Source organism: Stigmatopora nigra, unplaced genomic scaffold (assembly GCF_051989575.1).
Source record: "Stigmatopora nigra isolate UIUO_SnigA unplaced genomic scaffold, RoL_Snig_1.1 HiC_scaffold_25, whole genome shotgun sequence".
NCBI lineage: Eukaryota > Metazoa > Chordata > Actinopteri > Syngnathiformes > Syngnathidae > Stigmatopora > Stigmatopora nigra.
This window is the reverse complement of record NW_027551604.1, coordinates 1,211,564-1,225,586: the sequence shown is the minus strand read 5'-3', so window position 1 is coordinate 1,225,586 and position 14,023 is coordinate 1,211,564. Positions and strand designations below refer to the sequence as shown.

Sequence of the window (14,023 nt, the reverse complement as noted above, 5' to 3'; positions counted from 1 at the left end):
GAGGCCAAACTCCCTCCATATCTTTTAATATGGAGGTATATATATGTGTCATTATTAAGAAAAAGCACCCAAGCCACACCCAATAGTGCCTCCCTTCCCCCCACAGTACACGTTATTAACTCCTGTCTTCCTTCCAATGTGTCGACCAAACCTATGCAAGGTGCACATATGACAAGAGCATCCATTTTTTTTTTTTTGCTGTTGTCAAGGCTTCAATGTGGCTGCATCTCAAAGTGTGTGTGTGTGTGTGTGTGTGTGTGTAAGTGTGTGTAAGTGTGTGTAAGTGTGTGTGTGTCCCTGACAGCATTCACTCTGAAGAGAGATGGATGGGAAAAGGAATTTGTTGTAAAAAACATCCCAGTGTGGGTATTTGTGTGTAGAAAACTGCATTTTCTGTACTTGGAAAATAATTACATTGATTAGAATGTTGTTTTTTGGTGTTTTCGTCGTTCTTACTGAAAGAAATACCATGTTTTTATGTCCTTAAGGCGCACTTAAAAGTCTTATATTTTCTACAAAATAGACAGTGTGCCTTATAATACAGTGCGCCTTATATATGAAAAAATAAATTGTCATTCATTGACAGTAGTTCATTTTTTATGGGGAAAAATTTAATTTGAGATATGAGTACCGTATTTTCACGACTATAAGGCGCACTTAAAAGTCTTCAATTTTCTCAAAAATAGTCAGTGCGCCTTATAATCCAGTGCGCCTTATATATGGAAAAAATGTGTCATTCATTGAGGGTGCGCCTTATAGTTGTGAAAATACGGTAGTTCATTTCTATGGGGAGAAATTTAATTTGAGATACGAGTAACGTATTTTCACGACTATAAGGCGCACTTAAAAGTCTTCAATTATCTCCAAAATAGACAGAGCGCCTTATAATCCAGTGCGTCTTATATATGGGAAAAAATAAAATGTGTCATTCATTGAGGGCGTGCCTTATAATGTGGTGCACCTTATAGTTGTGGAAATATGGTAGCTGATGTCTGAGGGGAAACTGTATTTTCAAGAGTATAAGGCACACTTAAAAGTCTTAAATTTTCTACAAAATAGACAGCACCTTATATATGGAAAAAAAATAAAATGTGTCATTCATTGAGGGTGCGCCTTATCGTTGTGAAAATATGGTAATCAAGGTTTAAACATACGTTAAAATTATTTACTTACATTTTTGGATTTTTTTGTATTTTCTTTAAATATTTTTACTCAAAAATGGAAAGTGGCCCTTCAGCTAATGCTACTAAGTTGAGCTACGTGAGCTAAAGCATATTTTTTAAATAAGCTTTCACCACATAATGCACAAATACCAACAACAAACAGACAAATAAGTTATCAATAAATAATAAATAAATAAGTAATCCAATGAGATCAGAAGATATGAGTTCCATGATCTTGTAAACGTTCATCACCAAGTTTTTGAGAGTGCAAGATGGTCGCAAACAAACCCACACATACATAATCAATATATGGTAATGATGAATCAATATCCAATAGATACTAAAAGATAATTAAGTGGTCAACAAAATAAATAAGTAGTAGTAATAAGTCTTGATTAAGTCCTAGGTGCAGTACATTGAGTAGGGTGACCGCTAATGTGAATAAACTGTCCTTGAGTCTGTTTGTCTTGGCTGTTATGGCTCTGAAGCGCCTTCTAGAAGGCAGCAGATTAAAATGGTGGAATGTGTAGTGTCTTTATGATACTCTCTGCCCTTCTAAGGCACCAATTAATGATCTTTTGGACTGTTTTAATCCCCCTTGGCAGTTTTCTCTTGTCAGATGGACTTTTTATGCCAAAAAATGCCGCCATCTTGTTTTTGTTTCGTGGCTGTTCCACACAAGTCTGACAACCTTTCCAAATCGCTCAGTGACATTATAGGACCACCACCCTGGGGTCAAAAGTCTGTTTAAACCGGCCCGGCCTAATCATGCATTCCGGGCGACCGATCCTCTCGGGGCGGTGGCGCAGCTGGGTGACCGCCGTCTTTCTTCTCCGCTTTGTGTGTTATTGCGTGGGTGAATGTCAAGCTAGGCGGTCATGGAGGAAGGCAAAATCGTGGAAGGGTTGAGGAACAATTGCTGCCCCAAGCACTCCTGGAGGTGCCCTTGGCTCCGTTTAGTGTTTGTTCCAGGAGAGTGGAGGCACATTGGGTAGGCAGGGCGGCATGGTAAATGCCCATTGCCTTAGGATGGGGGACTGGCTTATGTATATGTGCTAATGCATTATATATACAGATACATATATAGATATAGATATATAGATATAGGTATAGGTATAAGTATAGGTATAGGTATAGATATAGATATAGATATAGATATAGATATGGATATAGACCTAACCCTAACTTGTATATCTATCTCTTATAGATCCAGATCTAGATCTTATATATATCTATCTCTTATAGATCTAGATCTTATATATCTATCTCTTATAGATCTAGATCTTATGTATCTATCTCTTATAGATCTATCTCTTATAGAGCTATCTCTCATAGTGTTTCTCTTATATATTTCTCTCTCATGGGTTTCTCTCTTATAGATTTCTCTCTCTTATAGATTTCTCTCTCTTATAGATTTCTCTCTCTTATAGATTTCTCTCTCTTATAGATTTCTCTCTCATGGGTTTCTCATAGATTTCTCTCTTATAGATTTCTCTCTCTTATAGATTTCTCTCTCATGGATTTCTCTCTCATGGATTTCTCTCTCATGGGTTTCTCATAGATTTCTCTCTTATAGATTTCTCTCTCTTATAGATTTCTCTCTCATGGATTTCTCTCTCATGGGTTTCTCATAGATTTCTCTCTTATATATTTCTCTCTTATAGATTTCTCTCTCTTGTAGATTTCTCTCTCTTGTAGATTTCTCTCTCTTGTAGATTTCTCCCTCTTGTAGATTTCTCTCTCTTGTAGATTTCTCTCTCTATTAGATTTCTCTCTCAATAGATTTCTCTCATTAGATTTCTCTCTCATTAGATATCTCTCTCTTAGATTTCTCTCATTAGATTTCTGTCATAGATCTATCTCTTATACATATTACAGGGCCCTGCTAGCGGTTAGAGCTCTGGGCTAGTCCAAAGCAGAGATGTGAGTTGATGTATATGAAGGATTTAGAGGTAGTTGGTCATTACGGTAATCGCTCTTGAGAGATGTTCTCTCCCCGAAGTCTCCTACGCAAAACCTCGGTTTTTTTCCGCTCAGGTTGACACACAAAACAGGTCGTCGGAAATATATGCCGTTATTTTTAGAATGGTGGCGTAATGAAATGAAGACCACGCGCTCTACGAGTTCTGGATGGATTTTCTTCCTGCCGTTTGGATCGTGGCGTTCGCTTGGCCTCTTTAAGTGCGTGGGGATTCGAGTTGGTGGGAAATGGGTGGGTTGGAAAATTAGAGTGGGATCTAGAAAGTTGAAGTGTGGTGAGGGATAATGTGCGTTGTTGTTGTTTTTGGAGGGTTTACAGGCAGTTGGTGTATTGTATGTTGAAAAGATGGTGCTCAAAAATACTCTTCATGTTATGGTAGGCTACTATGTTTGCTAATCAGTAGCTTTTTTTAGCTGGTTAGCATGACAGCTAACAGTAGCAATGTGAATCACCAAACAGAATGATTTTTATTCAGATTTTCCCTTCAAAGTAACATATTTGTACTCCTTATTAAAATCATGAATATGGAGGTGAAAATTGTGAATCAGGGGTCGACTTATACGCGAGAAATTGTCAAATTTAATGATTTTAATGTAATTTTTCTACAAGTTTTCCCTTCAAAGTAACACATTTGTACTCCCTATTAAAACCATGAATATGGAAGAGAAAATTGTGAATCAGGGGCCGGCTTATACGCGAGAAATTGTCAAATTTAATGATTTTAAGGTATTTTTTCTACAAGTTTTCCCTTCAAAGTAACATATTTGTACTCCTTATTAAAACCATGAATGTACAGGAGAAAATTGTGAATCAGGGGGCGGCTTTTACACGAGAAATTGTCAAATTCAACAATTTTAACCCATTTTTTGGGTACAGCTTATGCTAGAAAATACAGTAGTTTGTCCTAAATGTTGGTAAGCTTATTCCTCTTGGCAAAAAAAACTCCAAAGCTACACAGGATTCTCTTTTTAGCACAAAAGCCCGGTGCTGTAAATGCCGGTCGAGGCAGAAAGAAGCAATGTGTGAGAAAAGGATTGTTCCAAAGCCCAGCGTATCTGGACTCTCAAGCTGTGCCGCCGAGCACCTGTTCTAAATGCAAAACGGGCCAACTCGTGCCACGGCGAACACGTGCCCGACGATTGGGAGGCGCCGCTAGTCGGCCAGAAGTAAGACCGCATCGGATAGTGTGAGATTAGAAGTGTAGCGGATGGAAATTGCATCCCGACCGAGTTTTCCCCTTTTTTAAAGCACCCTGAAGTTATGTGATTAGACCCGAGCCCAAAGCTGGGTTAGACCATTGAAGCCGATAAACTAATATGTACGGTGACATTCACTGTCATTACGAGGGAAGTTGTACTTCCAGGGAGGCGGTAAAGATCACAGTTAGCTGGTCTTACATTAGCACAGGGGTGGGCAAATTTTTGGGCCCGGTGGGGGCCATATTGACTTTAAAAATGTGACAGATGGGTGGGGTCAGCATAAGATAGGATACAGATAAAAAAGTGCATCCGTTAACAGTACATATGAAACATAAACATACAAAAAAAGGACTAAAGTATTAACATACTCATCACTCATTATTAAAGTAAAAAGTATAAAGTACAAAGCCAAGTGAAAAGGAATGTATTATGAAAAATTAAAATGTCATTTAAAGAAAGATAGAGGGGCTGTAAAACATGAAAAACAAATAGTGTGTGTGTGTGTGTATATATATATATATATATATATATTTCAGCAACACACCTTTTTATTTCTATATTTTATGTATGTATTTATCTATTTTTTAACATATTTATGATCTATTTGTTTCTAAAATGTCTTTTGCTGTGTCTGTATTCTCACCCTTTTGCTACTGTGACAGTCAAATTTCTCGAATACATATATATGTATATATATTTCAGCAACAAGCTTATCTATTTATATATTTATTCATTTATTTATTAACATATTTTCACCCTATTTGTCTAAAATATATTTTTCTGTGTCTGTATTCTCACGCTCTTGCTACTATGACAACACAATTTCCCGAATATGGGATGAATAACATTATTTAATCTAATCTAATTGATCCCACACCATATTCCTGGGTTTCATTCTCATCACTCAAACTCAATAAAAAAAATTGCCAGCGCTCGTTGACCCCGTTAAATCCCGTTTGAGCCGACCCCCCCTCCCCCTTCCCCTCATAGATCAAAAGCTGGCGGCTGCCAAGGCTCCGCCCACGCCACCAACCCCACCCACCCCCCTTCTCCTCATCAACCATCAACCTTGGCACGTTATAGACACGCCCCAACACCTGCTCCCGCCGCGCTCATTTCTCCAGTGTCAAAATATGCTAGGTTTGTTAACCATATGGCGACGCGGCAACAGGCCGAAGATGGCATATTGTCCCGCTCCGTCACCCCCGTGTGGCTCGCAAAGGTTATGAATTGTGTTGAAACATGGATCGGGATATCAACAGGAAGTATTTTCCATCAATTTCCCAGCTTAGTGGCGATAGCGGTCGGTCATTGGCATTTAGCTTTTTAAGCGGGATCTGTTGACGCGGCAGATTAAAATTCCTGTCGCAATAACAGGGCCATCTGGCCGGTCTTCATCAATGACACTGCGCTGAAAATTGGAATATGTTTAACTGGGGCTAGAAAAACAGGTGTGTTGAACACTTTTGGTTTTGGCTCGGCTCTCATTGGTCCATTTCTTTCTAGAAAAAGCATATTCGGAATAGATATCTCATGGAGCTCTAGTTATAAGTGTTTTTTTTGTATACTTGATGTTAGATTGCTTCTTTTACAGTGGTTAAACGGTGAAGGATTGATGGGATTTAATGTATTTTCCTCGCATATAAGCCGTGTTTGTAACAAATAACAAAAATATTGAATCAAGGGTACGGCTTATATGCGCACAAATTGGACATGACATGCAAAATGTCAAAGAAAAAATGCCATGACTCTTTGACTCTGACTATTTGACTCTATGACTATGACTCTATGACTCTATGACTCTATGACTCTATGACTCTATGACTCTATGGCTCTATGGCTCTATGGCTCTATGGCTCTATGGCTCTATGGCTCTATGGCTCTATGACTCTATGACTCTATGACTCTATGACTCTATGACTATGTGACTCTGTGACTCTGTGACTCCATGACTCCTCTGACTCCATGACACCATAACACTAGACAATGCAGTCGATACGGTCATTGATTTCAAATTGGAGCAAAAAATAAACAGATAAAACACTTAACAATATTTATGTTGATGTCTATGATTGAAATTTAAAAAAAAGTATCTTGCATGACAAACTAAACCACTCAAGACACACTTCCTGGTTGTACTGATCACAAGACCTCCATGTTTTTTGAAATCCAGCAGACAATCCTTTCCATTTATACACTATCTCATAAATACTATGTGATGATTTTTCTTCAAATTTTCCCTTCCAAGTAAGATATTTGTACTCCCTATTAAAACCATAAAAATGGAAGTGAAAATGGTGAATATGAGGGCGGCTTATACACGAAAAAATTGCAAAATTCAACCATTTTATGGAGAAAATACGGCAGTTTATACCTGAGTTTGAGTATACATTTCTTTCAATCCTGGACTTATTTTGTCTGGATTCTCACCCAAATTAGTTCTCAATCCAAAACCAATTGACTGACATTTCTACCAAAATTAATAAAAATGTTTTAAACCACATTTGTCCAAAACAATCGCTAATCCAAACAGTTCCACCTTCCTAGTTCCAGACTAAATTTATCATACATTCTTTCTCTCCCCTATTAAAAAAAACAACCAAATAATTAGATCCCGGATTCCAAAAAACTAATTAAAAACACCAAAAACCACTTGCCAGTTCTCCCAAATCTGCCCAAGTCATTCACTCCCAAATCCGTTTGAACTCATAACTGCCATAGCATTCTCCAATGTGTCTTATTCTCTTTAATTATTCCAATTGCGCTAATTGGCTGCGTTCACCTTCCGCATGAGGAGTCGCCACGGCAACTTCCCTGTAGCGCCCCAGCCAGCCAGCGAGTCGAGGGATGTGGCATGCAATTGGTGGCAGGGAAGCGAACACGTTGAAGCCATGGCTTCCGCGGAATTCATCATTTATTGATGTCTCCATTAAAGTCGCATGGAAGTCGGAATAGATTTGGGAAAGCGGAACGGTGGGCGCCCCCTTGGGAATCGCACTCCACCATCTCGCTAGGCTGTAAAAGATGACCCTGTCTACTCGGATCCAAGACATATTTCATCTATTCTTCTCGGCCAATTGGACGACACCAACATGTTCTTAACTGGGGCTATAGCCCACTTTTTTCCACAAGAAAAAATTGTGCAATACAGTAATCCTTCAAATATCGTATATTATGTACACAAGATGAAGGATTTGGACTAAAATTTGACATGTATCCGTATTTGGGGGATTTTAATGAATTTACATATAAAGTACATTTCTGCTTACGAAATTTTCAAGTCACGAAAAACGTTGGGGAACTAATTCATTTCGTAAGTAGAGGTTTGACCGTATTTAGAAATTAATGACATTAGTCTTGATATGATTATAGTGGTAGTATTTAATAAATATACACCTTTGCACTACTACTACTGTATTTCTGTATAGGTGCAAAAACATGTATTGTGGTAGTAATAATGGGGGTGATCCTACTTTGTGTTTTTTCGTTAATCGCGTCCATCTATATTCATCGTGATATTTGAGGGATTACTCCAGATATGTTAAAACTACGACCCGCGGGCCACATCTGGCCCGTTAGGCTTTGAAATCCGGCCCGCCGACGTTGTCCAAATAATTTTTTTTTTTTCCAAGATGGCGCCGTCACTCAGAAGCCAGTGGCAGTAGCTGTGTCCACTCTTATTTGTTTTTGGTATTTTACAGTCCCTCTACCTTTTTTGAAATGACATTTTATTATTTCTTCATACATTCCTTTACTTACTTGACTTTGTACTTTTTACTTGACTTTTTACTTTATACTTTTTACTTGACTTTGTATTTAATACTGTTTCCTTTAATGATAATACTATGTTAATACTTTAGTCCCTTTTTCTCTGTTTCTGTTTCATATGTACTGTAAACGGATGCACTTTTTTATATGTTATCGTATCTTGTGCTGACCATCTGTCACATTTTTAAAGCCAATGTGGCCCCCGGGCCAGAAATGTGCCCACCCCTGGATTACTGTATTCACATTGATCCCTCACTTATAAATTCACATTATTTAACAGTTGGTGGGCCGAATTAAAAAGCCTAACGGGCCGTATGTGGCCCGCGGGCCGTAGTTTGCCCACATCTGGTCTAACCTCTCAAAAAAATAGCATTTTTTTTTTTTAACTCCAAGTTTCAAGTGTAACTGTGTTCCTATTTTGCAACCTACGCAGGTTCTTCCAGAGAAGTGAAAGCCCCCGCCGGGGTCTCGCAGCAAATGGTCGGCAAGCTGAGAGGAAAGAACGAGTTCAGCGTCTTGGTGACCCTCAAGCAAGAGCGCCTCAACTCGGGGGTCATCTTCTCTATCCATCAGTCGGAAAACAGGTTGGTAGCCCCCCCGTTTATGGTCATAGCTTAGCTTGTGTCATCGCCGTCATTTGGATGTTGATGGAATGTCTTGATTTGCCGCTTTTATGCTCATGTTTTACACGGCGGGCGGGTAAACACAACAAATCATCCGCTATGCTAATGTTTTATTCACAATCCGTCAATGAATGAAGCCCGCTATCGTGTATAGAAAACTGATGAGACCTTAACAACGAATCGTCGTAATGTTCCAGTTCAGACATATGGGCAAACTACGGCCCGAGGGCCACATATGGCCCGTTAGGCTTTTTAAACCGGCCCACCGACGTTTTTTTCCCCCCAAGATGGCGCCGTCACTCTGTCCACTCTTATTTGTTTTTAGTGTTTTACAGCCCCTCTTATCTTTTTTTAAATGACATTTTAATATTTCTTAATACATTTCTTAATACATTCCTTTACTTTCTTGATTTTGTACTTTATACTTTTTACACTTTAAACTTTTTACACTTAATCATTTTCATTACTTTATACTATACTTTTTCTACTTTATACTTTTTATACTTTATACTTTTTATACTTTATACTTTTTATACTTTATACTTTTTATACTTTATATACTTTATACTTTTTATGCTTATACTTTTTATGCTTTATACTTTTTATACTTTATACTTTTTATACTTTATACTTTTTATACTTTATACTTTTTATACTTTATACTTTTTATACTTTATACTTTTTATACTTTATACTTTTTATACTTTATACTTTTTATACTTTATACTTTTTATACTTTATACTTTTTATACTTTATACTTTTTATACTTTATACTTTTTATACTTTATACTTTTTATACTTTATACTTTTTATACTTTATACTTTTTATACTTTATACTTTTTATACTTTATACTTTTTATACTTTATACTTTTTATACTTTATACTTTTTATACTTTATACTTTTTATACTTTATACTTTTTATACTTTATACTTTTTATACTTCATACTTTTTATACTTTTTATACTTTACACTATATATACTTTATACTTTTTATACTCTATACTTTTTATACTTTATACTCTTTAAACTTTATGTACTTTATATTTTATATACTTTATACTTTATATACTTTATACTTTATATACTTTATACTTTTTATATTTTATACATTTTCTTGTGCATAAATTAGACTTAACATGCACAAAACTGCAATCTGCAATTTTCAGGGTACGGCTTATACACAGGTGCGGCTTATATGCCAGAAAATACAGTAGCCTCCCCGGAAAAATTAGCATCTCATTTCCCAAACGCATTAAGTCAACGACTATGAGAAATCATTTCAGTTTTTACAAAAAAAAAAACATGTTTATTGGTGCTCCCATAAATGATCAACACTATTGTTTGGTTGTTATTACCCTCAAGTGCCATGTTTTTATATTCCGCTTGACGACCGTTGATTAAAACGGAACAGCTTGCCGATCGGATCCGTGCTGAGAGCCTATACTTGTTTTCAGACAGTTTTATTTAAATTTCCTCTCCACAGGTACCTGGAGCTGGAGAGCAGTGGACAACGTAGCGAGGTCCGCCTCCACTACCGCACCAAAGGACGGCAGGCCCACACCGAGGTTTTTCCATACAGCCTGGCTGACGACCAGTGGCACAAAGTCTCTGTTGCCGTCAGCGCTTCTCATGTCATCCTACACGTGGACTGCAATAGGTAAATGTGTTGACTTTTTCCAGAAGACTCGACCCACAAATTAACCCAGGGGTGGGCAAACTTTTGGGCCCGGGGGCCACATTGACTTTGAAAATGTGACAGATGGGCGAGGTCAGCACAAGATAGGATACATATAAAAAAGTGCATCCGTTAACAGTACATATGAAAAATAAACAGAAAAAAAGGACTAAATTATTAACATACTCACCATTAAAGGAAAAAAGTATAAAGTACAAAGTCAAGTATAATGGAATGTATTAAGAAATATTAAAATGTCATTTAAAAAAGATAGAGGGGCTGTAAAACACAAAACAAAAATAAGAGTGGACAGAGCTACTGCCACTGGCTTACACGTGATGGCCCCATCTTGGGGAAAAATAAATAAATAAATAAATAAAATAAAAGTTTTAGCGTGGATTTTCAAATTTTTATGAATTAAAAAAAATAATAGCAGAAAAAAATCACCAAAAATTTAATTTTCAATTAGTGAAGACGCGATAACTGAGGGATTACTGTACTTTTTTTCCTTTTAAGGACCTCTGGGGTTACTATACTAAATTTGATAGGTTATACTTTACTAAACAAGTGTTTACTGCGTGTGCCCGACGGTTCAGGGCCCGCGAGTTCGATCCCCAATTGGTCCTCACTGTGTATTACCCAAAAGAAACCCACGCAAACCCGGAGAAAACATGCAAACTCACACAAAACAACAACAAATGCTATGAAGACCAACCTGGAATTGAACCCAAGACTCCAGAACTGCGAGACCGACACACTAACCTAACGAGCCACATAATCTAACATGTTGACATGTAATATGTTCATTAATAGGTTTTTATTCCTCTATTAAAAAAACAAAACAAAATCAAACTCCAATTGGAAATTTGCAACGTGACCGCAGCAGCAAAATATTATAAAAGTATATTTGTGTGCAAAGATAATTGATAAATGTGAGAAAATGGGAAAATATATCTTCCCATCATGTTGAATTGAGCCCCAATGGCGCCATTGTGGCGTGACCATGCCATGTACGAGCACTTAGTTGTGAGTCGGTGGTGTCGTGACGTGACCACACGCCATCATCTTAAAGTGTTCCCGTCCTGAATAACTCAACACTATTCACTTAAAAGCTGGGAAGTGTTTTACCTTTAATTTGGACTCTATAAAGCAGGGGGTGATATATTGCAAAGATGGCCAACCATTCGGCCTTTGGGAAATAACTGGGCTTCAATTCCACTTTGTCTTTTATAGGATCTACGAGCGGGTGGTAGAGGCCCCCAACACGGATATCCCAGACGACGCCTCCTTCTGGCTCGGACAGCGCAATTCCGCTCACGGATTCTTCAAGGTGAGCGCTTAATTTTCAAAATGGCGGTTATGACGCTATCTAAAACTGTGCTACTTGTTTGTGGGTGTGTCTAGTACAAGGGGCGGGAAACTTTTTTGATGAAAATAACTCAACACTCAACAAAAGAGCCACATATGGCTCCCAATTGCGCACTACTCTCGTCTTCTCCGCGCAGCAGCAATCATATGCCGCGCAGTAAATAAAATCCAATTTTTAGTGGTTTATGATTCTTTTTAGGAATTTGGAATTTGGAATCTTACTCAATAACGGGAGTACAAAAATATATTTTTTGTATTGCAGATTTACAAAAAAAATAGTTACAAAAATATTTGTCTACGTCATTCTACGCCATTTTCCCACAAAAAAAACATACGATGAAAATAATCACAAAAATAAAATAAAAAACCTGATCGACCTACTCCGGTTGATTATGCTTACTACGTTACCTTTATATATATATATTTTACCCCTTTCCCCATGATGGCGCCGTTTACGCGACAGCCAATGGCAGTAGCTCTGTCCACTTTTATGTTTTTCGTGTTTTACAGCATGTTTTACATGAAAAATTAGATAGAAAATTGACATGCACCTGCTTATGCCAGGTATGATACTGGTGTATACCCATAGTGAGCAAGGATGGTGTTTCTCTCACTGGTACTCAATGCACTCAGATAGCTTGTCTTACTGCCCAGTGCAACGAAAAATTACAGGGAAACTTTTACTTTTTATTCACGACAAATTTAATGACCAAGGTTTCTCACGGCTCCGCCATTTTTTCTTAATTCCAGCTTCATCCCGTCTGCCATGGGCTTTGTTTCCCGAATGCAACAAAGCCTGGCGCAATTACATCGGTAAAACCCAGCAAAAAATCGTTAAATAGCCTCCGGACCGCACTCATTAGCCTTATTCCGTGGTATTGTTGATCAATCAAGCGCACGGCCAAGACGAGGCCCCAAACGTTGGCTCACATTTCCCGGGCGAGGACCTCCGTCTGGTTTACATGACCTTAAGCGGCGGTTTGTCGGTCGAGCGGCGTTCAATTTTACGGAGCTCTCCGGGAGACTAACGATTTCCCAATCAACGCTGCAGGCAGCGCTGCCAATGTCAAGGCTTTGTGGAGCTGTGAGTCTTGTCAACATTGTACTTTGTTTCAGCGCTCTCCCGTGGACTTTTACACAAGATGGTAGACGCTTTGGTTATTCTGTGATTGATGAGAGAAAAATGAATCCGACTCCAGGCAAAGTCAAACCGACAATGGCACCAGAGTAGAACGCCATGACGCATCTGACTAGGATAACGCCGCACTTTATCAGTAATATTTTTGACTATTTTAATCTCCCTGACAGTGATCGAGCGTACGTTTGACAAGACCAAGTTTTTTTTTTGTGTTGAGAGAGTCTCCAGAAAGTTTTTGCATTATTATCTTTACTTTTTATGTCTAGAAGTCGTGTGGAAATCAATAGTCAGTGGTCCATTCATTGTTTTGAAGTCAGTTGACTTTTAATGAAAGGTGAAATTGCCGCGTATTTTCCACTTACATCTATTTAAAGTATTTTTCCCATATACATAAGGAGGTATGATTCAATTGGGCTTAATTACAGAGGTACTAGCATGATATATGCTAGCACACAGGCGATCATATGTTTTTCATGCTAGCACAATATTATGTTAACATAACAAACACTATAATGCATTATATCCTATGTTTTGTGCTAGCACAACATTATGTTAGCATAACATACACTAGCATGCATTATTTCCTATGTATTATGCTAGCACAACATTATGGTAGTGTTCACATAACACACTAGCATGCATTGTATCCTATTTTTTCTGCTAGCGCAACATTTTGGTAGTACTAACATGAGATACGCTAGCATGCATTATATCCTATTTTTTATGCTAGCACAACATTACAGTAGTCCTAGCATGACATACGCTAGCACTCAGGCGAGTGTATGTTTCATGTTAGCACACATTATCGTAGTATTAGCACAACATACGCCAGCATACAGCCGAGCGTATGTTTTATGCTAGCACAACATCACCATAGTACTAGCATGACATACGCTAACATGCATTATATCCTATTTTTTTATGCTAGCACAACATCACCATAGTACTAGCATGACATACGCTAACATGCATTATATCCTATTTTTTTATGCTAGCACAACAATATGGTAGTGCTATTATGACTTAACCTAGCTATGTTTCATGCTAGTACAACATGATGGTTGTGTTAGCATGACATACGCTAGCAAACATGCTGAGTGCTT

General features: G+C 37.9%; 1 protein-coding gene across 1 annotated transcript in view; it reads left to right on the top strand.

Moving 5' to 3' along the window:
- The window catches only part of nell2a (neural EGFL like 2a), a 77,371-nt gene that overhangs the window by 4,767 nt on the left and 58,581 nt on the right, over positions 1 to 14,023 (top strand). The window contains exons 3-5 of the mRNA XM_077711222.1: positions 8,545 to 8,695; positions 10,223 to 10,396; positions 11,648 to 11,744. Of these exons, the coding sequence (XP_077567348.1) occupies positions 8,545 to 8,695; positions 10,223 to 10,396; positions 11,648 to 11,744 (422 nt within the window). The remainder of the gene's footprint in view (positions 1 to 8,544; positions 8,696 to 10,222; positions 10,397 to 11,647; positions 11,745 to 14,023) is intronic.